Source organism: Haplochromis burtoni, unplaced genomic scaffold, assembly GCF_018398535.1.
Source record: "Haplochromis burtoni strain Fernald_Lab_line unplaced genomic scaffold, NCSU_Asbu1 Contig_10, whole genome shotgun sequence".
NCBI classification, from domain to species: domain Eukaryota; kingdom Metazoa; phylum Chordata; class Actinopteri; order Cichliformes; family Cichlidae; genus Haplochromis; species Haplochromis burtoni.
This window is the reverse complement of record NW_024582371.1, coordinates 3,808,797-3,833,042: the sequence shown is the minus strand read 5'-3', so window position 1 is coordinate 3,833,042 and position 24,246 is coordinate 3,808,797. Positions and strand designations below refer to the sequence as shown.

At 43.1% G+C, this 24,246-nt stretch overlaps 1 protein-coding gene across 6 annotated transcripts; it reads left to right on the top strand.

Moving 5' to 3' along the window:
* Positions 1-468: 468 nt before the first annotated feature.
* On the top strand, positions 469-23,319 carry LOC102305251 (ras-GEF domain-containing family member 1C). Of its 6 annotated transcripts, none has more exons than XM_042213100.1 (15): positions 469-862; positions 10,503-13,774; positions 13,977-14,195; positions 14,406-14,528; positions 14,706-14,843; positions 15,545-15,760; positions 17,022-17,096; positions 18,183-18,284; positions 18,757-18,859; positions 18,948-19,027; positions 19,119-19,214; positions 19,317-19,412; positions 19,500-19,623; positions 20,286-20,358; positions 20,443-23,319. In XM_042213100.1, exons 2-15 carry the CDS (start codon positions 13,763-13,765, stop codon positions 20,465-20,467), a joined length of 1,482 nt encoding a protein of 493 aa, XP_042069034.1. In that variant the 5' UTR covers positions 469-862; positions 10,503-13,762; the 3' UTR covers positions 20,468-23,319. The 6 variants fall into 6 exon arrangements, with proteins under 6 accessions (XP_042069034.1, XP_042069039.1, XP_042069047.1 ...); XM_042213105.1 differs by having other exon boundaries at positions 10,503-10,622; positions 20,443-23,318; XM_042213113.1 differs by having other exon boundaries at positions 10,503-10,626; positions 20,443-23,318.
* Positions 23,320-24,246: the final 927 nt, after the last annotated feature.

Below are 24,246 nucleotides of genomic sequence, written 5' to 3'. Positions count from 1 at the left end.
AATATCACTAGCTTGCCCGCGGCCAGTTTCCAGCCCTACTAGGAAACAACACCGAAATTATTTCTGCTTTCAAAATAAAGCTTACTACGTTGAGAAACGCTGGCAAGACAAAGTTCAACGCTGTTACAAAAGTGACTTTTTTTTAGATATGATTCAATGTTTATTTGATTGATTGATTGATTGATTGATTGATTGATATGAGCCAAAGCTGGGGGGGGGGGGGGGGGGCTAGAGCATCACAAAATACAGGATCCTCATAGAGCCTTTATTTTGTGTTTGACTTTCAACTTTGACTTAAATGACATTTTAAACGCGCCCTGAATCATTATTGCTAACTAATTTTTCAATTGTACTCGATGAACATGTGGCTTTTAACCCTTCTTATTATTCGGGCTTCTCGAGAATTCCCGCAGTACTCGTGGATCATCTTATTTTGAAAGAGTCGAACGCGGAAGCCATATTATACGCTGCCTGACCGGTGAGTAGTAGGAGCTACCCTCCTCTCTGGCTGATCACTCGCTCCGAGGACGTGTGGATGTAACTGTGCAGTCCGCCGAGTCTCCGTGGCGCAGGACAGGACAGTCGCCACGCCTTCAGGGACGCTCTTTTTAACGGCCCAACCTTGTGTTTGTGTCCGCTGCACACCGGTACGAGCCTGTGCGGGACATTTAACAAGCAACTGTAAACACTGTACTTAACTGCAACCAAGCGGTGTGCCTCTGGAGTCCGGCTTCACTTCTCCCAGCTGATGCCCAGCTGCTTCTAAACCCTGATTAATTTGGGAATAACCGGCACCGGAGCTTATATCGATTTGACATCGGATACAAGTCGGATCAAAGATGAGGATCAAAGTGTAGTGCTGGTGAGTGGCAACAATTACAATATTATCACTCTGAAATATTGAAATTGCGCTCACGCCCACAGCCTGCGCTCGCGCCAGCGTGTGGGCTATTGTGCGTACGGGTAGGTGTGTGTGTATATATGTGTGTGCGCGCGCGCGTTGTAATCGGACAGATTGCCTACGAGGACACTGTGTCGTCATAATAAGAAGTTCAACTAGAGGCAGCGATGACATCACGATCCCTTATCGCTGTAGAGGTACGGCAGCGTCGCTTGCATCACTTTACTACGATGGAAACATCGCAGATGTGTGCCGTGAGTCAGCGGCGTGCTCGTCTGTTTAAAGGCGTGAAAGGATCCGGCTCTATCTTTTTCTATTTTAATAGAGCGCTGTCACTGCGTCTTCTGTCTTTGGCACGTTCATGAGCGAGAATGCGTGCGGGCAGGTGATAATGTGATAATGTGGTATTGGAAACAAAGACAGCAGCCGCTCATAAGTGAAAAATGTCACGGTGTGCTGTGTGCTGATGGACTGGGTTTAGTTAACATGCAGTTATTAACTGTGTAAACTTGCTGCTGATTATTCTCAGACAAAATACACCCTTAAAAAGTGCCTTGGAGGGAGGGGTGTAGGAGAGGGAGTAAACGGGTGTGGTGGTGGCGGCACTGTTGACATTTACTCTGTTCTCCTTGGAATGAAAGGGGAAAGGAAAATGAGCATCCAGTAGGTGGTAAGTAGACTTGACACCCAAGGGATGATGCAGCAGCTCGCACAGCTAACCAAGTACAAACCAGAAGGGTTTGTTGTCGGTCTCTCAGCAACTCAATGCAAAAGGGGATGAGAGTAAAACCGGTTCTGTCGACTAACCAGTCAGGTGGGTGAGCCAGTTTTGCAATTCAGCACCACACTTTGATGTGTCTCTCATCCAAGTCTCAGCAGCCAGACTGCATCTCCTAGTCCCCCAGTAGGAGGGAAACACCATAATCTAGGGGGTGAGGGGGGAGATTTTGTGACCATACCTTCTCTGTGTGGACTTTCAGGAGACACCAGCAGACTCTGTCTCCTCTCTTTTGTCACATGCTCTGCTTTGCCCTTCCTCTGTTTATCACTCAGTCCCACTGAAACGTCTTTTCCTCACTTTCACCCTCACTGGCACTGTTTGCGTTTGTGTGCCATGTTTGCTGAACCAGTGCTTCAGTTCATTGCTTCTCTGCCGTCTAGCATGTCATCCATTTTGGATAAAGGGTGCATTATGATTTTTAGTCCCGCAGCATCATTTACACCCTTTGCCTTTGCTCTCTGTGATCAGGGCCTCCACTCAGCTCTTTGTTCCATCTCCTCTGTGGGTTTACCAATGCAGCTGACCTTGTCTCTGCTTTGTCCATATATAGGCCTGCTGCCCTCAGTCAGAATGTGTTTTTATTTATTTATTTATTTATTTATTTATTTATTTTAATTGAACTGAGAGCTTGCCCTTGCTGTGCATTACATGGGGGAGATGTAGAGATATAAGTCACTGGAGCAGGGGTCTGGCAGAAGTCACCGGTTACATAGATTAAAGCTTGTGTTCCCTCCAATTCAGGCCGAGCCTGCAGAGGATAACAGGTGTGCTGCTAATGAGGGCATCGTTTGGTCTAATGTGAGACTGAAAGAGACAAATTCTCAGACAGTGAGGTCTGTGTATAGGTGTAGAGAGAGAGAGCAAAGGGAAAGGCAGGGTTTCTCTGGTAGCAGGTCAAATGGGGAGGTAAACGCAGTCGCTGTTAGTCTGGTAGCAATGACAGCTTTATTACCACCGCAAGGTTTATGGCTGTGTTTGTGTGGGGGAAGGGGATTTGTGTGTGTGCCTGTGTGAAGTGCTGTACTATACTGGTATGATGGAATTCCACTACTGTCCTGTGATGGAGCAATGCAAACAGAAACCTGCTCCATCTGACTGCCAATACTTAAGCAGTAATAAAATACTCAGACTTCTTCATGTATTCATTTTTTATTAAATGGGTGCTGAGTTATTTACAGTGGGATTGGCTGCGTGCTCCTGTAGCACTTGCATGGATGGATGATCAATCAGTTAAAATCTTTTCTTTAACCTTTTTTCATCTTAAGCCAAGATGAATTTAAATTAATTGTATTACTAAGTTTGTTATAATTTTTTGTATAATATGAACATGAAACGAGTCATGATGGTCCAAAAAAACAGGCACTGTAGAAAGATGAAACACAGCCGGTTATTTTCACTGCTACTTTGACTAACACTCACACAATGTTCTTGCTAAGTGTTTGCAAATCTCCCCCATTTCACATTGCTAGTGGTGTAGTGTCAAGAATTCGAATGTTTGTTTTTTTTCACACCTTACATAGTCAGGACGTACTCGACTGACAAAGGGACATTACATTATGACGGCCTGTGTACCTGACAGCTCTTGGGATGTCCTTTGGCGACGCAGCAGCCCTGCCGCTGACTCGGAGGTGATGAGACTGATCGTGTTGACAGCTCGTGGCAGATGGAGTTCACATGTGGAGTCACTCAGAACTGCCCGCTCTGTCACCAGAGAGTGAGCGCGAGGACAAACACGGGATTTCAATGGAATAAAGGGGTGCGAGAAGGGGGGTTGTGTCACAGTGGAGATACAACAGGCATCTAATTACCTCCCAACAGGAGCCTTGACTCCATGGAAACGCTCTGAGCTGTATTAGCTGCCTCTACATGGCCTTCATGCTGTCATAAGGACAGTATTGATGATCAATCATAGAGGATTTGACAGGGTCAAAAAAGCAATGAGATATGATTAGATGCCTGTTGTGTTCGATAAACAGTGAGCACGGTGATTGCTCCATCAGATATAGGATCTAAGGCAAAAAGCGGTGACCGCCAAGCTTCTGCTCACCTGAGAGGTGGCAGGTGTGTCGCAAAATTCAGATAAAGCTCACATTAAACTTTGCTATTAAATCAAGAGTGTGTGTGTTCTTGGAAGTACTGTCTGATGTTGATATGTGTTATTTATGCTTGCATCTTGAAGGCAGCAGCATTTATAACTAGGGATGGGTATTATTTAGGTTTTATCCGATACCGGTGCCAAACCGGTACTTCTGAAACTGCCGGTGCTTAAACAGTGCTCAAACCGGTGCTTAAAGAATGGAGAACACAAAATTGGTCCAAAATCCTCTCATGTTCAGCTGTTTTTTGTAAAAATATAACAATGTTAGCCTTTTCTGCAGCTATGGGGCATATATGGCATCCCTCTTGGCTGGAAGCAGTGCTTAATCAATGGAAAAAACACAAACTTTGTCCAAAAACCTCTCATGTATAACTATTTTCCACTTTTTATTTGGTCGTTTTAGGCTTTTTGGCCAGGGTGAAGGGAGTATCTGCCATCAAACAAGAAGACAGCCGCATGTAGCTATGATGATGTTTGCTAGTTCACCTTACATGCATTAATGTAATAACGTGGTTAGCCTACTCAACGTAAATTACACACGAACAACATTAAGCTACTCACGCAGAGAAGAACGGCTGCTGCTGCTGCCATCATCATCCGTCATCATTTCTGCTACACTGGCAGGGCTAGGGGCCAGGACTCTACTCTTCGGGTTTTTGGGGATGTTGCTAACTCCGGGTCCGATAACAGGCACCACACCCGCAGTTGATGTGCACGGTGTGAGGTCTTGCAGCAAGCTATCAAATACGGCGCATTTCTCGGCTTTTAAAAAAACGCTATGCGTCGCCAGGTGTTTCATCAAACTCGAAGCGTTACCTCCTTCCAACAGTATCACCTTAAAGCACTTGTTGCAGGCTGCTGAGTTTGCATATTTTGCTGTGAAGTGCCAGACTTTTGACCGCTTCGCCTTGGGCATTTTTAATCTGTAGCTCTGCTCTAAAAGAACGTACGTACCTGGACCCGCCTACTATCCTCGGAAACGTAAAATGATTGGCTAGAATCTAAAGTGTATCACAGCTCAGGAAAAACAAAGCACCGAAATGAAGCACCAAAATGTGCGCTGCTTTTCGGTCTGGTTACTACCGTTTATGACAGAACCCGGTACCCATCCCTATTTATAACTATAAGTTTCTATCCTTTTGTTCCAGTGACCTACTGTCATTGATGAACGCTATCCTAAATTAGAGACTGCAGCAATATTTCAAAATTTCAGTAAATGTATAAAATAGCTGCTCAACATTTCAGTTTGACAATAACTAAACCTACTGATAAATATTTTCTACCTGCAGTCTCGTAGCTTGGGTTGAGCTTTTTCAGCTCAGTACTTTCCATTCACCATTTACTCTTCCTGTTATATGGAGTAAAGGTGGGCACATCGACCCAAATGTCGATAGTATTAATACCTATGTTGGTATTGGTATAGGATCGATACTATAATATAATAATATCGATACCTGGTTTCAGTTTATTTATAGCCAGTTTATTTATAGCCTATAGCACATTTGGGGCAGGGATAGCTCAGTAGGTAACATGGTCGCCCCATGATCGGAAGGTCGGGAGTTCGAATCCACTGAACGGCTACCCTGCGATACCCCTGAGCAAGGTACCGTCCCTACACACTGCTCCCCGGGCAGTAATTTCCCCACGGGGATCAAAGTATGCATTATTATTATTATTTAAACAATGATGTCAACCCAAAAAAAAAAAAACAGTTTCAAAATGCACGAAAAGCTGAAATGTTTCTTATTTTGTGTTAACTATTTATTGTGGAGAGTAATTGAGTGAATTGATGGTCACTGAAATGTGTTGAAAATTTGCGACGTCTGTATTGGTACTGATAATATTAGTCCTGTAGTTTGGTGCTCGATGGAGTCATTTCTTTGGGTTTGAGTTCTACATGAACAGCTTCTAGCATTTCTTGCTTTGCAGTCTGGTTTTACTAGATGTTGTGGGGTTTTTGTTTTGTTTTGGGGGGTTTTTTTTTTTGGGCCTCAAACGATAAAACACTCTTGTTGTTTCATCCTTTAGCAGTAAAGAATTTCTTGCATATTTTAAAAAGTGCTGTGTTTGAGGGTTGCTGAGGTAGCTTGTAGGTACTAAATTGGCTTACACGCGCCTCTCACTCTCAGACATGAGAGTCTCTCATTGTTTTGCACAAGGGAACATAAATGCAAAGCGTTGCTATGGCAATGATATCACAATATGAGATGCAGCTATTATCCTGGACGACATGATATGGCGCAGCCCTACCAAGCACATTGTGCTTTGATAACAGTTGAGCACTACAGTGCACCTGAAGAGGGTAGTAAAGAGAAAAGCTAGAAACCGTGGCTTTAATGCACGGTTCAAAATATGTTGCCTAAGGGAAATTCCACTAATCTTTCCAGCTCAGACTGCTGTGTTGGCATACAGTGGTAGATATAGAATCTTGTGGCCTATAGCTATTCTACTTAGTGCTTTACGGTGTGTGTGTGTGTGTGTGTGTGTGTGTGTGTGTGTGTGTGTGTGTGTGTGTGTGTGTGTGTGTGTGTGTTGTTCTTTTTCTTCTTTCTTTTTTTCAGTTATGGATTCGCACACAATTGAATCTGCTGTGCAAGGTGTTTTCCTGCCATAGAGAAACATTTGGGGTTCAGTGTCTTGCCCAAGGACACTTTGACACATGGAGAGGCCAGGGATTATGCTGCCAGCACTCTGTGATTAGTGGACAGCCTGCTCTACAAACTGAGCCAAAGCCGCCCCCAGTGTTTGTATAGTGTAATTTGTAGAACCGCCCGTAACAATGAAAAGAGAAAGCAGAAGGTGTGACTGCAAAGTGATTTATTTGTGCACGGTGTGTGATTCAGTTCTGCCTGAGAGTCTGTTAAGATGCAAAATGACATACAGAGATATGAAATGTTGGGTCCAAATAGCAAAAATGAAACTAACTGTGAATTAATGAGTCTTGTATTTTGGTGTTGCCCGTGTGTAACCATATCAAAATACATGAAGCATGAGCGGTGAACAGACCACCCCCGTGAAATCACCAAATGCTAATTAGTACGCTTTGAGATCATACATCAGCAGTGACACACAGTGCAGCCTCTGCCTGTACTGGTTGTAATGAGCTGATAGATGTACTTAAACGGCAAAGGCGACGGCCGTGATGAAATTATCAAGGTGTGCTTATTAGATTTGCATCTGTTACTATTTCGCTCATTACCTCACGGTGGTTATTGTGCAGGTTTGATTGAGAGTAATACAATGCTGAGTGGGTGTTTCCACTGGCAGACTAATTTTAAAACGTGCTTAGCGGCCTATTTAGGTTGCTGCGCATTGGCATTGTTTAATTCAGATTTTCTGTCTGGATGCTCTCAATCGCCCTGCGCTGGTTTTCTGTGCTATTTCCTTCCATTTACTTGGTGAGCTGGTAATTTCTCATAAGTAGCACTTGAGGCAAAATTGTGCCTGTGTAGGACAGAGACAAAATCACTCTTGTCTGATTCTCCGCAAAAGTACATTGCATGAATGGTGGCTGCAAATTGACATATTATGACTAACACATGGCTGTTTTTTAAGGCATTGTGACCGTTGTGAGTGACAGATTTAGGGCACTCACAACTCAGCCATGTGCTATGTGCTCACTAAGAGCCAATCTGTGCTCAACTCCAATTATCTCTACATAATATGATAGATTGACCGGGCCCATCATGTCAGAGACATTTAGCTTATTTTAATACACTATTTTTATCTTCAACAAACCAGGGAGATGGATCCAGAAGTGCGCTTCGTGCACACGTGAAGTGGTTAGAAAGTGGAGTCTGTGATAATGGTGCTCAACCTTTAAATTTGGAGGGTTTGGGGTTTTTTTTTTTCACCCCTCACAGTTAATGTTGTTTTTTTTTTGCAGTGATGAACTTGATTCCATCTAAATGTAAATTTTACAAAGGTGACAGTTTGACTTTAGAGATCAGTTGTCTGCAGTTCTTCTCGTGCTATAGGTTTAGCAGCACTTCTTGGAGGACAGTAAGACGGATCGTTGTTTTCATAGTGAGTGAATGACTTCACTTGGACTTGGATGGACGTTGACTGTCTCGGACTCTTGTGAGCACGTACGCAAACAGAAACTCCAACACTTGCGTGGAAGCAGCTGTGTCCGAACTCGCTCAGGAATGAGGATGAGAACACACGCACAAGCTGTTTTCATTAAAGAGATTTCCCAGTAAGCGTCAGTGGGACTGATGGTGGGTGTGGAACAGGTGCCAGAATATTAGTGTCACTCCACTTAGACACTTAAGGGGAATTCCACTGAAAGGGCTTTGGGGAGTGTGTTCCTGTTGAGCCCTGACTGTGATTTTTTTTTTTTTTTTTCAATCCCAGTCAGGCTTTTATTAAAGGAAAAAAAAAAGACAGATGAATGGGTGTATAACCTGAATGCCTTCACTGTAACTCGATCCTGAGCTTGGCCACTACGTGGGTGCAAGTGTGCATGGATATGTTTTCTTAAGATACAATGTACTCGATTGTGTTCAGCTCCTCAAATATGCACACCCACCATTACCCAACAATAGTGCGCTGGTCTGGTTTTGTTGCAGCGTGTGTAGTGACATGTGTGGTATTTTGCGGTCTCTCTATTGTCAGCTGTGCCAGGAGGTTGCTGTGCAGCTCAGCAGCCAGTTTGGCTCAGTCTGTGTACCTCGACATTCGGCCCGGACGCCAGTACACTTATTCTTGGACTCCTGTAGCGACTGGGGATGATGGCAGAGGCAGAGGGCCAAAAAAGCCTCCCATGCCAGGAGCTCCCACTGGGAGAGCAGGCTGCTGCAGGGCCATCTGTACAGGCGTCCCGACTGGGAGCATTAGAATCTGGGGCGTGGAGCGGGAGATAAAGGAGGAGGGGAGTAAAATAGGGGACATGTGCAAGGGGAAGGGAAGTGAGAGGCTGCATGACAAAGAGGTGTTTACTCACTTTTAAGCCTGTGCCATCCTGAGAATACTCATCATTTCAGCTTTCAAAGAATTTGGTAGAAAATTCAGGCCAGACCTTTAATACTCGGAGGAGCACAAAACAGTGTCAGTCCCAAAAATACGCAAGTATCTGCTTTTTTAGAGCACTATCCCAAAATAGATGAAGTGTTGAAGCTTTCTGTGTTAAAGGAGTTAACATGTGGGTCCGAAATTAGTTGGTGAGGAGGAAGCCTGCAGAGGATGAGATTGGCACTGATAGAGCCAAGACTGTTTGCAAACTTCATTTGGATTGGTATCAGCATCTTGAGCGAAAAAGGGGAAGCACTTTTTGTTATATATTCATTCGACTTTCCTTCAGCTGTGATCTCCGAAACCACGAAGCAATGACAGAAGCAAAACAAAACGTTGCTGTAGCACCCATGCCGGATACTTGATGTGCTTGCTTTCAGATGATGTGCCGCTTGTCTAAGAATAGCTTTATATCATGTAATCATTTCCGTCTTTCTTCGTTGCATTTCTCAGTATCGGTGCAGTGTGTTATAGATATAAGGGGCCCAAAAATCAAAGATGTGCTTAACTGCAATTTGAATGCTGCATGAAATGTAACTAAAAATAAAATGCAATGAGGTGCAAACCACTTAAATTCAACTTTGAAACTAGTACCAAGTAGTAAAAGGATAGAATAAAAAGTTGAAAATAAAGCGTGGGAAAGTTTCTTAGAATTCTTTTGCAAAGGCTGCGTGTGCAAACAGTTCAACGGCTTAAGAATAATATGTATCAGTGTAAAACTGCAAAAAAGGGTTTGGCAGCTGGATCACGTGGTGAAGGGTTGGTTTTACTAAAAATATGCTAAACATAATGACATTTTTGTATTTGCCGTAGCAGATAGAGGCACAACTTGCCACCAGACAACTGCTCTGCCCTCCAAGCCAGTGGGACGCCCTAGAGAGCCAAAACACTTTAAACTACAGCAATGCCATAATAGGTCCTCACCTGACTCCACTCACTTGTATGTGGCATGAATTATACTGTTTAAGCAAGCCTATTGGTAACAATGAAAGATAATCAGTGAAAATGAAGAAAAGCTCTCCTTTTTGGAGTGAAAATGTTTAAATGTAATGGTACAGAAGGAATAATGTTAATCTAGCCTCAGATTTAGAGGAGAGACACTAGCATCAAGTTATTTCTTTTGTTTGCGTAGCATGTTGCGCTCTGGACATATTTAAAATTATCACATAATCGTGAGGGGGGGGCCCCCTGTGAATTTTAGCCTTGGGCCACAACAGCCTGTAGAATCGCCACTGGTCAAGGACATGAAATCAGCTTTGAAAACACTTACCTGGAACATATTCAAGTGTCTGGAAGAATATTGTTAGGCTGAGATAAAAATGTTGCTTAGGACTTTGTACGATCAGTTAGCTAACGTCAGAGGAAAATATTGAAAAGTGTTAAGATTTGTTTCTGTATTGAAAGGAAAAGATCAATTTTTGCTCAGACGTCGATGTGTTTGTATAGTTGAGCATCCCGCTTTTATTTAAGTGTCAAAAGATCCAGACAAGTTATTTTAATATGCGTGTGGGTGTTGACCTATAGACAAGTTCCTTGTCTTGCTTGGGTGATGACTAATAATCATAAGCAGCAGAGGTAGTGTTTGCCCTAATATAAGTAAGCAGAGGGACCTCAAAGCTGCTTCTGCCCCATCAAATAACCCCACCGCTTCTCATTTGACCCTTGACCCACTGATGGCACAGATTTTTCTCTTGTTTTTTCTCTTGAAGAACCCTCCTCAGTCTGAACGTAGGCCGGTCTCTGATGCTGCTCGTCCATCAACCCCTCTGTGAAAGAACATATTTGCACAGTTTTGTCACCACTCACCTAAGCAGGAAGACACAAGAACAGTAGGTGTGACTGTTCTCTTCTTTTTTTGTTTGTTTTTAGTGAAACGGGTTTTACAGAGTGTTGTAGGAAGGCAGCGGATTAACAACAAAGAAGCAGTTTGACAGCTAAACTGGCTGGTTATGTGAGGAATGCGTTTGATTCATCAACACATGCGCTGCTTGACAGCCGAGGTGTTGTCGAAGATTGTGTGGCCGCAGACCGTGCCACTCTGTTAATCATAATGGAACAAAGGAGGCAGATCTCCTGATGACAACGATAGCGGCCTAACCAAATCACACAACTACATGCACACAGGCTGCAAGGGCACAGAACAATGACACCCCCCAGCTGTCTAGACTGAGTGCAAGGCTACCGTAGATCTCAAGGGGGGGGGGGATTAAAGCACACATCACTACACTCACCTGTTCTTAGCTACATGTTTCTCATTGTGTTTTTTCATGCAGCGCTGACACAGTGTGACAGGCGCAGAGGGGGTTGAGTGTAGCAGGAGCTGTGAAAACAAGTTATACACAGAGTACAGCTGTGGATGACTTCTTCACACTGTAGAAAAAGCGGTGTAAGCAATATGGCTTTGGGGGGGAGTGACATTTTAAAGGAAGTATTTCAGTTTGTTAGTCATAAGACTTTGTGTTAGGTAAGCTGGTCTTCCCTTGGAGTTTCCAAGCAGGAAGGCATTTTAGAGGAAGTTTAACTGGGATGGCATGAGGTGACAAACAGCTGACGGTGCCGGTTGTTAGCTAATGTAAAGCGAACCTCATTATTTGTTGCTCTTACTGACGTTATTGAGTCAGTCTCTGCTCTTGCTGCTGTTTCACTGCAAGCCCTACTTTTCCTCGGTTGTCTCTTTTAGTTAAATTGGCCATAAAAGTTACATAGTCTGTCTTTCACTTTTATGTCAGTACTTAAAGTTGCACCCCTGCAGGTTTCACTACTACTTCGAACTCACACATCACTACCTCAACCCTAAAGTCCTTTTGGGTTACTTTCACTGTCGCAGAAAAGACTTTGCTTTCGGCTTGTCCATTTAAAAAATGTACACATTGGCAGATGAGCCGCCTGACTGACTGAAACTGTGAGGTATCGACTGACAGACATGAGGAGCTGTGATGAAATAATGACTCAGAGCCTGAGAAGTGCTGGAGGGAGGAGCGGGAGGCTGAGGAGGAAGCAGTGGGGAGAAATACGGAGATGGGAGATTATCACATGCGATATGGGGAATCATTGACAGTGTGAGCACGTAGTATAGAACTCGCAGACACTGCTATACATGTAGAAATACAAACACAGAGACATAGAGAGTTGTGTGAGATTTAGTCACCTTGAACTAAGCAGATATTGTCCTCCTGTCAGTCTTAACATAAAGGAAGTTTTCTTTAGTAACCATAAAGCTTCACTCGTGTACTTTAGTCCTTTATCCTGTTCTCTGTGGCTCAATGTTATAATCCAATCTGCGGGATGTCACTGCAAGGACATCCCGGTCTTTTCTAGACAGAGCCAGTAACTTTTATGAGTGAAAAACAAGTCAATTGTAATTTAAGGCAATTTTTTTTTTTTAGCATTTTTAAACAATATTCATTCATCCTCTATAATCTCTAACTCTACAATTTTAAACTCTGTTTTTTCACCCACTGTTATTTATAGAGCTTTAGTATTTAGGCTGATTTGTCTGAATCAGATGGACAGTGTTTTGGTTGGTTACACACACCCCCGATTGCACATAGAGCCAAGATCACTCCACTGATACGCAGACGAGATGTCGGCCTTTTCTAACCACAACATATATTAAAAGAAATGTGGCTTTGGGTGTAAAACGCTTCTCAGAACTCCCCATCCCCCAGCCTTTTGTGAGCCTGTCTGTGTGTGTTTGTGTCAGGGGGGGGGAACAAGTGGATAAGTAAGTGCCCAAATGTAGGGGAACAAGGAGGACAAAGGAAAGCCGATCCACTCACACAGGGAACTTGAAACATTTGTGCATGGCACCGTGCGTTTGGCCTTTCAACCCAGGGGGACCCACAATACTCATTTATCGGGGCGGCTTGTAGAGGTCAGCAGAGGATGAAAGTATGGCCGAAGACATTTCCTTCACTGTCTTAGGACGATCACTAATATGGACGAACATGCCGTCTTTCATTCAGTTTACGAAGGACTTCTTTTGTGTTAGTACTGTTGTGTGTGTGTATGTGTACGCACATATACATACACACTTTATTATGTGTTCAGGTGCATATTTAGGCCAAGCTGACAATAGACAACAGGAAGAGTGTTTGGTATGCTATGTTGTTGTGCTTGAGGTTTCAGTGTCAGCGTGCAGGTTTTTTGCTTTTATTGTGAGTCCTGCAGGCAGAGATCTTTTGTAAAACCAAAGCAACTTTGAGACTGCAGGTATTCGAGTTGGATGTGGTGCTACGGGTCATTTTAGTCGCTGTCAGAGAGCACAGGAAAAATTCCCACAGAAGAGTTGGATGAAACTATAAAATGTAATTAACTATTAACGGCTGCCTTTTTTTTAAGCTGGGTGACGAAGACGAGCTCTTTTGTACTGCGAGTGACATTATGGTATCACTGCTCTAGCTTACACCACATTAAGCGTTCCTTTCCACTAGAGCTGCAGTGTTGGTCCACTGAGGGGAAGAGCCTGTTGAATTTTTAAAATGTGTAAGCCAGAGCCTTACAAAGGCAAAGGGATTCATTTCAGTGGTGGAGACAACATGATCAGCCTCCACAGTGACTGTGTGACCTGTTTTCATTCTCACCTCTGGCTTGTCAGCGTGGTAGGCGGGGCTTGTTGTTTAGGAGAGGTATTCTGTATCATCTGCCATTGACAGGCGCTCATCAAGTGAGGGGAAATAAGAGTCTTTGCACTGGAAAATAAGAGTGAAAGCGATACATCAGGAGGATGGACAGAGGATCTAGAAGAGACAGAGAAAATGTTTGGGTCCAGCAGGTCAACTGGAGTGAGTGGAAACAAGCAAACTGGTTTATGTAATGATGATTAAGCTTCGCAGGGCCAGGTGAATCTCTCAGCGTTTCACAGTATAGACAGATTTTAATCTGTTTTTTGTGGCAACATTTCTGCCTGATGCACCAGCAGAAACCGGCTGTACTGGTTACCTAGCGCTGAAGAGGCGATGACCTGGAGATGGATTGGAAAGTAAGAGGGCAGGGCTTGTGTTTCTGTGTCCTTGAATGTACACATGAGATTAAATGGTGCAAACCTTGAATTACACAAAACAAACTGTCTTGTTTACATGGCTGTACCAGAGACCTTTATGAAAATGAAACGAATGACTTTTCTAAATCCCAATTTCATCCCTCTGCTTCATTCATTTGGTGTGTTTGTGTTTATATTCTAGTCAGGAATGCCCCAGACTGCGTGCTCAGGCACCATGTTTACCACTCCCAGTGGCTTCAGCCCTCATCTGGCCTGTGCTGAGCCTGGGGAGGAGGAGGCCCCACAGGAAGGCCCGGGCCCGGGGCCTGGGGCTTGCCTCTCTGATGGGCCGCCCATCACTTCTGCCTCCCTGGACACCCTGATCCAGAACCTGGTGCCCACTGCCGATTACTACCCCGAGGTAAAATGAAATGTGCTACAGTCACTGCTGCTCATCATGTTCCCATTAGCCTCAGAGTCCATTTCACTTTATAGTGCTGCCGATTAGATTATTAACCACATGTCTATGTTTCAAGTGCTCCTCTGCTTCTTTTAATGACAGTAAGCTGCAGTGGTGTTTATTGATGTGGCGAGAGTGTCTTAGCGAATGTCTTTTTACGTCCTTTGACAGAAAGCCTATGTGTTTACCTTCTTGCTGAGCGCTCGTCTGTTCATTCCTCCTCCGGAGCTGCTGGCCAGGGTGTGTGAGATGTGCATCAAACAGCAGCAGCTGGATCAGAGCCCACTCGATACGGTCAGCACTGCACCACACATAAATACATATTCCGGTGTATGAAAAGCATTCAGGCGTACTTATCTGCTGCATGTAAGCATCTTAATAACCGCTGTTTTTCCCTTCACTCTATGCAGGTATTTTTGTTTGCTATGTTATAAAGCCAGTTGTAAATCTTTCTCACGTCGTTAACAACAGGCAAAAGTTCGCAAGTTTGGCCCCAAGATCCTGCAGCTGCTGACAGAATGGACAGAGACATTCCCGTCCGATTTCAGGGATGAAAAGATGGTCGGACACCTCAAAGACATCATCCACAGGATAGCTCCATGTGATGAGGTATTATGTCCAACAAGTCCAGTCATCTTCACTTAATATGTCCTAAGATTTTTTTTTTCCAGTTTTGAAAGGCTGTAAATTTTCAAACAGGATAGATTAACCAATAAAACTGGACAGAAAACACTGGATAAAAAGCATCTGCAGTGAAAAATAGTCTGATGGGGAGCTAGATTTAATTATTGTCACTGCGGCTGTTGATGAGGGAGTCAGTGTAGGGTGAACACAGCCTAACTGTTATACAATCTTACATTACATGAGGGAGAAAGGAAGGATATTAGAGGAGTGGCTCTATCTGCAGTCTTGAGGGGAAAATAGAGGGAAGGACACGGATGGAGAAAAAGGGGAGAGGGTTGGGATGCAAGGGCGCAGAGAGCCGAAGAAAAGGTATGGGAGTGGGAGTGGAACCATAGTGAGAAATGTAGGGAGGATAGAAAGGAAGCAGGAAAGACAGGTGGTGATGAATGTGCTGCTATTTAAAGCTGGCTGTCTGCACTACGGGTGTGTGTGCATACATGTGGGAGGTGTGGCTCTGGGTCACTTGTGAAACAGACTGACCTCACGTCCTCTTTGAAGCCCTCGTGTCGAGCGAGGAACACCAAAACAAACATTCCCAGGCAGGGCACACAGCACACCTCTGCTTGCACTGCTGAAACTCACAATAACATGTTTAACATGTCGCTCTCCTCTTCTCTCCTCTCAAGGCATACTGGAAAACCCTGAACCAGGTGCTGCAGAAACTTAGCCAGAGGCTGTCCCTGATGAGCCAGGGGGAAGAGAGCATTGTCAAGGTCTCCCTCAATGCCTCCTCTGACAAGCTGGTGGCCTTCAAGACCAAGCCTCCGCCCATCCAGAAGGACATACTCTCCATCTGCAACGACCCCTACACGCTGGCACAACAGCTCACCCACGTGGAGCTGGTAAGGAAGAGGAGGGGGGGAGGGGAAGAGAGAGCGGGATGCGGGTTAGAAAGAGGTCAGGGGTAAGAGATGATAACGAGGGCGGACGAGGAGAAGTAGAAAGGATGTCAGCGGAGAGATGAAGGCGGAGGATGGTGAAGGGTGGAGATTAAGTCCACCCATGTCAAGGTCATAAACATTAAATCACATCAAGAGAGAGGGAACTGGAGGGTGATAAAGATTTTAACAGAACAATGGAAATGCAGTGAACGAATTGATGATGAACATAAATCATCAAAATAACTCGCTGGATTTTGACGCCATGTGTTTGATAACCTGACCTTACTTGTCAGCTATTACAGCGCTAACTTCCTTCACAGACAGCAGAACAAAGGGAATGAGGAGATGAAACCCACATGAACAAAGGATCCGTACACTGTCCCTCACATTGCATGCTCGGTGCCTTCAGTCTGCTCATGTGTGTCTTCATGTGGACACGTGTATCTCGGGGTGGTTGTGTTTCTGTCTGTGCATGTGAGAGTGTCTGAGTAAGCTTGTACCCTTGTCTGAGCGGTGACATCACCCCTGAAGTCAGTGATGCGCCCGGGGCCTCAAACAAAAGGGAGGAAAACTGCAGTGGATATATGTGACCTGACAGCTTCACATGCGTTCACACGCACGCATACAAAAGGAAACAGAGATGGGCAGATAGAGAGGCATGCAGCAACCACACAGCCTGGATATTATTGTATGTTTTAGCAACATGTTGATACTTATTTAAAGAACTACACAGCTGTGCTTTATGCCACTGTGTGCACGCTTGTGTGCAGCGCTGCTTTGGTTTTGGGTTGCGTCACCAGTTGAGATGGTGCTAATGACTCATTTTGATTTGCACATGTATGTGACTGCACAGCTGTCTTTTAATAGAGGTGAATATTGTCTCAAGTGTCACTGTGAGGAAATCTGATTCCAGTGAGTCACCTCAGTCAGTCATTACTCGTCCATATTGATTGCCTTCCATTACTGAAATGAAAGAATTATTAATGGGGCTACCCCCGTCGGTGTATGTGAGTGGACTTGTAATGCTCATGTCGTGGGAACATAAATATGTTGCCGCTGTCAAGGAAAGACTTGGTACGATGTTGAGGTTGGTTTAAAGTTCAGGTCAGATTTGTTATGGTTAGTAATTGTTATGGTTGGGGAGTGTCTAGGAAAAGAATGAGAGTGAATGTATTGTCCTGCAGGGATGAGTGATTCATGACTGTGTGTTTGTATTTTCCAGGAACATTTGAGTCGTATCGGACCGGAGGAGTTTGTCCAAGCTTTTGTTCAGAAAGACCCTCTAGATGGAACACAGGTGAACTTTTTTTTAATACACTGTCCTATTTAATCAGAAAACTAATTTTGCACTAAGCTTGCCAGAGTCTGTACTTAGGTCAATGCTGTAGACTGTAAATAGAAGATGGCATCCGTTCATTTGTGGACTTGAGTTCCGCATTTGACCATCACCATCTTGCTCTCTTCAAAATGGTACAAAGCCATGTTCCACTATGGTAACAATAAAGGTGCATCCAAACAGGAAGCAAATCACTCGTCTCATATTTCTTTGGAGATAACAGCTGGTCACTAGTGGGCATTGGTTGCCTAGGTAACGTTCTATGTATTTACTACTCTGTTATATTCCTCACTGGTAGTCCCTTCAATCACTTGCCCAAAAGTTGAATAATGTTTGTTTACAGTAGGACCTGCTCACTTTGCTTTGGCTGCAAAGTGGTCAAATGCCTTTGATTTTCTTTGGTTGACACATCGCCGCAAATTCCTGATGAAGTTTGTAAAGACTGCAACACAGATTATTTAAAAACAAGCTGTTATTAAAAAAATGTCACTGTTACTATTATTATCATTAGCTTCACATTTAGAACCAAAGACTAGATCCATTTTTATGGTCTTACAGTCTACTGTCAGACCACAGCATTTGTTTATTTTTGCATTATGGTTAAAATTGTTATTTTGTACGTATCCAAACAAATGTCAGTGAGCGTAAATGTCACAAATGGCAAACTACAGCAAGCACACACAGTGTGCTTTCTGTGCCCTCTATGTATGACCGCTGAATGCTTCCACTCTCCGTTCCATCGCTGTCACTCATTCACTGATTTCCTTTCATTTTCAGTTATCATCACTTTAACCTGTCTTCACTCAGTTTCTCCTTTCTCTCCTTTTTTTTGTGCTCTAAATTGGTTCTGTTATTTCTGCTCCAAGATCACCGTCTTTGTTATTTGCGCTCACACAGGGGGTCAAGCTTGTAGACGGGAAGCTAATTAATAGTGGAATTCCCGATGGTAGCACTCACTTGTGGTGTGTGTGTGTGTGTGTGTGTGTGTGTGTGTGTGTGTGTGTGTGTGTGTGTGTGTGTGTGCGCGCGCGCGCGCATCTTATTAAGCAGCCGTGCTTCAGTGACCAGAAGAAAAAAACCTCCAACCTGGAAGCCTACGTGAGGTGGTTCAACAGACTTTGCTACCTTGTTGCGACAGAGATCTGCATGGTGAGTGGAAAACACAACTCAGTTTCAGCCATATTGAAGCCTCCAAAACATTAGAAAGACTAGGAAGCACACTGGGAACAGAACAAGATTATAAACACCTCTCAGGGATCTACTTCAGACTGAATGGGGAAAACCTGGAAATGTCAGTAACTACAGGACATATCTGGGTGACCATTGTAGCATATATGCATGTTTTTAGTTTATAGATTCTCTTTATTTAATATTACTTTCAACTGAATTCTACCATAGTAGTAATTTATTCCCCTAAGTAAGTGGACAGGAGATAAAGGTTTAGTTTTTACAGGGCATTACTGCCCCCTAATGGACATTTTGTGTTACTGCACTTGCACAGACAAACTTTCTGCCTGTATCTGTATATGTAGAGATAAATTCTCTATGAAAAATTAAGTCAGAATTTAAAAAAAAAAAAATTGGGGGGGGTTTTGTTTTGTGTTTTGTCTCACTGCTGCAGCCAGCGAAGAAGAAACAGAGGGCCCAGGTGATCGAGTTCTTCATTGATGTGGCCAGGGAGTGTTTCAACATTGGAAACTTCAACTCCCTCATGGCAATTATTTGTGAGTTGTTCATTTTACAATCCCTGAGCATTGATTCCCATCTTGTGTTCATAGTTAAAAATATATATATATACATTTTCTTTCTCAGCTGGGATGAACATGAGTCCTGTGTCCCGGCTGAAGAAGACTTGGAGCAAAGCTAAGACTGCCAAGTTCTTCATTCTTGAGGTAAACACAGCTATTCACTGTCTAAGAAGTAAAAGACGGTAAAAACTAGATGCTGACGGCGTTTTTGCTTGTTGCCATTTACTCTTGACAGCATCAGATGGATCCGACTGGAAACTTTTACAACTACAGGACTGCCCTGAGGGGGGCCGCCCACCGCTCTCAGACTGCCAACAGTAACAGAGAAAGGGTGGGGCTCAGCAACACATTGACTGATTTCCTCCAAAAACCTGCTGGCTGCAGTTCAGTATTTACTATTTACTTTGCCTTCCTGCCCATTTTCTCTCCTCAGATTGTGATTCCTTTCTTCAGTCTGCTGATAAAGGACATTTATTTCCTGAATGAAGGATGTGCCAATCGGCTGCCCAACGGCCACGTCAACTTTGAGGTGAGGCTGTTTCCTAACCCTGCCTCTCCTCCACCGTTAACCTCATCCTAAACCATTAAATGGTTACTCGCTTCTTTATTTATTTAGAAATTTGTCGAGTTGGCGAGGCAAGTTGGCGAGTTCATGACATGGAAACAAGTAGAGTGTCCATTTGAGGAGGATAGGGCCATCCTACACTACCTCCACACTGCTCCCATCTTCAGCGAGGACGGTGAGAACCTGGCACATAGTTTTCATTTACAGTCCAGTTCGCTTGATGCCTCTACTGCTTTGTTCCAGAAAGATCTGAACATCTAACAGTCTTTGTTGCCTTGTATTTTCAAGTTGTCCTCAGGCCAAATTTGAATAACTTGACTAATCCGCTTACTTTCCATTTAGTGCCATTGTCGGGTCAAATTATTCATTTTTCCTAATTACTAAAAACTAATAACATTCTCATCACCCTCGGCTGTAATTTGTTTTAATAGTAATCGGCAAGCGTTACAACGGTGACATTACCGTTTAGCTCAAAGCATCGGTGTCCAACATCTTCACAGCTGCAGACTCTTTAATGTCTCAGCCAAACTCCATTAAAAATAAGACGGCAACCTCCATGTGACTGTTGCAGATGGAAATTGATTGCAAGTAATTGCAGCGACCAACTGGTTGCCCAGAGGTTGAGCGTACAACACCTTCAATCTCTGGAAGGCCACTTTTGATTGCAAGGCAGTTCTATAGATTACCTAGTTGGAAGCAAAGGTTTGCAAATAACTGCCATCTAATTTATCAATTTAGACAGATTGTAGTTTTAGGTCTTTTGGACTTTTCTGAAATTCCTGAAGACACACAGTGTCTTTTTTTTTAATTTAATGTATCTGTTCTCATTATTCCTAGGGCTCTATCTTGCTTCCTATGAGAGTGAGAGTCCAGAGAATCAGGTAGAGAAGGACAGATGGAAAGCACTCAGGTGAGAACACATTAAATGGGAACTGCTTAAGTCTAAATAGACCTGCTTTACTTAATTAACCTTTCACCTCTTTGCTCCCATCAGGTCCAACGTCCTGGCAAAGACATGAGGCAGCGAAGGCAGCTCACCTGCCACCAACAAGGGAGCGTGTGGACTCTTTGCACTAAACTGAACTGTGAAGGAACCTAACTGGTACTTTGATGTTTTTCTATGAAGAAAAAAAGGGAGAAACACGATGAACGGGATTCATCATGGAGTGTGTAAAAAAACAAAAAAAAAATTTTAAAAAGTGAAGTGACTATATTAAGCTATGAAGCAAAATCCCTTTGCAGTTTGCAGGAGGTTGGTGATGAGGTACAGTATATTGGAGAGCGACAATGCTTCTCCATGTGTGATGTGTGTTTACTCTGTGAAGATGTTTACTACTTTAGAGAGTACAGTTACAGGGAAAACCACTTTCTAAAACATGAATTCCTATTAATGCTGTTTGTGGGGTTTTTTTGTATTTGCTCCTCCCACCTCCTTCTCTCTTCCCTCTTCCCCTTTGCTACAAAGCCTTGTCTAGGTATTTAAATTTGACGTTCTTCTTTTTTTCCTTTACTTGTAATGTACTGTAATGAAACACGAAAATAATGTGACGGGCGCTGGCTAGCCCATTTCAACTGTCAAGTTTTATAGGTTTACTGAAGAAATGGCATCTGTGTGTTTTCAGAGAAGATGGAAGACAACATGCCTTGAGCATTTTGCGAAATATCCTCTGACTGTGTGCAATCACGCGTTTGTTCATATCGTCTCTGTATTGTGCTACACGCTGTCGATCGGAGAAACCTGTTTATGGTTCATCTCTATTTTTTATTTTTATTTATTCTTTTTCATTTTGGGGAAGGTGTCGTGTGGGGATGATCAACTTGTTTTAAAAGTGTTTACTTCTTTTAAATGTGTTGTGCCATCAACTACACAAGAAAACTACAGTAATTGGTCGCTGCATGTGGAGCCAGGCCAGGTGTAGATTGTGTACAGGTGACATTTACCCCTCATCTTTCTGCTCTACAGGAAGTTTTCTCTGACTGATGTTCAGTTGTCTGATATATATTTATGGAGATTTCTGTGCTGACAGATGTATAATTTTTATTGTAATGTTCCTTTATTGGTTAGGAAGTCCAACGGCATGCTACGACAGGTGTTCTTAAAGGGGCATTAGAGTATCCACCTTGTGAAGACTGCAACACAGACTTTTGTGGTGAGGATGCTTTGTTACATTTTGTGGAAGGACGATAATGAAAGGAGATCTTCTGTCTTGATATAAAGTAAAGAGGGAAACTTGTGCCATACAATTCACTGGTTGTCATAACAATTCAGGTTCCTTTGAGTTGAAACGTGCTGTTGAATCGTTTTGTGGGATTGTCACCTTTTTTGGCTTCATTTTTTGTTCTGTGATTCAAGAGCCATTTTGCGGGAGGGGGTATGGGGAGGGGAGAGGGAGGGAGGGACTATTACACAATAAGCTTTTTTTTTTTTTTTAGTAAATGGTCTAAATCGGTTTCTTTTTATTAATTGATGTCAGTGTTTTCTCTAAAGAAGCACCTTTCCCTCTCTATAAGTCTGACTTTGATTCTCCCACTTCATTTGTCATCAATAAACTTCTTTCACTGCAACCCATTCCTCAGATAATTTATTCCAGCGAGCTTGAGATGCGATGTCAAATCAGCCACTCATGGTAAACACGTTTTTGTTTTTTTTTTAAATGATGACTGTGCTGAATATGTGCTTTCAACGACAATCGTCTAGGCGTCATCAGATCTGCTATTACTTTTTAGGGTTTTCTTTTTCTTTTTTTAAATGGTGTGACTGGACTGTCTGCTCCAGTTTTGCATTTTTATTTTATTTTATTTTTGCTTGCACATGCATCGCAGTGTGCCGTTAAATGGGTGGAACACATTCAGTCTTCTTGGCTGTAACTGCAAAATTTGTGACATGTTCCTTTAAAGCCTTTAATAAAACTAAACCATGCTTGGGCTGGTGTCTGTTTGCAGTTGATGTTTATCTGTGATTATGTTTGCTCCACAGCTCAAGGTTTGTGCCTCCATTAAAGTTAGCTCTGGTTTATAATAAGCACCTTAAATGCCTTGAGAATCTAAATGTCCTACAAGATTTCACCCTCAAATGAAACTTAAAATTACATTTTGCGTTACTAAATTTCTGAGGCAGCCACACGTCAATGTTTAGTTTGACAAGGAAGAGAACTGCATACTTTAAATGGTGAACTCCTGTGACTAAAAATGATAAAGTGTGTATTTTGGCTTTCAGATTTATTTAGTCTAAGAGGAAAATCACATTTTTCTATTAACTGCGTGCATATGCATGTTAGTGGTTAAGGTATCTCAAAGAGAAACAGGGGTACTATTCACTCATAACATGGCTGTAACAGTTGACTTTGTAAACTCATGGAGCAGCAGTATCTACCCACTAAAAATAGGAAAGTGAGCATGAATAATACATCGCTAAGCTGATAATGGCCTGTCATAGATTAACAAGTATCTGCTAATATACAAACGTATTTTTAGCCATTCTTGTCAGTGGATTGATGAACTTGTGACATTCTTATGCCATGACAAGGCAACCGTCTGTCCACGACTCACAAGCAACGCTTCTCCCACACTATTGGTCACAATTTAATAAAATTTACACACGATCAGTCTTCAGCCAAACTGTACTCGAGGTCAAGGTCACATTTGTCATGTTACAGGCAATAACCTGTTTTTTGTGGTGGGTTGTGAGACAGATACGCTACTACGTCATTGATTCTCTGGTTTATAGAACCTAATATAGAAAGCCCAGAATGTAGTAAACCAGAAATGGTGCCACCAGAGTTTATCAGATCACCACTAGTCTTGTGGGTCACTGCAATGGGGCGACCGTGGCTCAGCGCATCTGTAACCGGAAGGTCGCTGGTTCAATCCCGGGGTCTCTGTCGTGGTCGTTGTGTCCTTGGGCAAGACACTTTACCCTACCGCCTACTGGTGTTGGCCAGAGGGGCTGATGGCACGATATGGCAGGCTCGCTTCTGTCAGTCTGCCCCAGGGCAGCTGTGGCTACAACTGTAGCTGCCTCCACCAGTGTGTGAGAGTGAATGAATAATGGCATTGTAAAGCGCTTTTGGTGCCTTGAAAAGCGCTATATAAATCCAATCCATCATCAACACCTTTTTTTTTCCCTTTTCACCCATTCTGTTGTAGATTTGCTGTCGAGCTTGGGATCATTGTCCTATTTATGATCCAATTATAGCCAAGCTTTAATCAATGAGAATCAATTGAGTGCAAAGATGCCCAGGTCATTATCCCTCCACCACCGTGTTTGACAGCTGGTATGAATGTTAATGCTGATGTGCTGTGTTTGGTTTCTTTCAAACATCTCCACTTTGGTCTCATCTGGTCAAATGACATCGTCTCAGAAGTCTTGTAGTTTGTTCAGAGGCAACTTTGCAGCAAGCTGTACGTGTTCATGCTGTTTTTAATTGTGTTGAGCATTGGACAGTCTGACCTGGATGTCTGCTGAGACATCCACTCCTGGGAAGATTGTGGCTTTGAATGCTACAGACCAGCAAATTTCTGCTTTTATAGTGTTAATTAATTCCTATGGAAGCAGGAAGTATGTAGATTTTTTTTAAATAGGACTCAATGAAGAACTTCTACACATTGATGTATATGGATATCAGAAGTTTTTACTACCTAATATGTCTGAATTGACGTTGGCTTTAAAAATCCAACATCACAGTCTATTTATTGCTTTAAAATGTATTGTGCAATTTATTTAGTTTGAAATAAAGGGTGAATAAAAACCACACTGATGATGCAGAACTCTCAAAAACTCATGTATCAAATATAACAA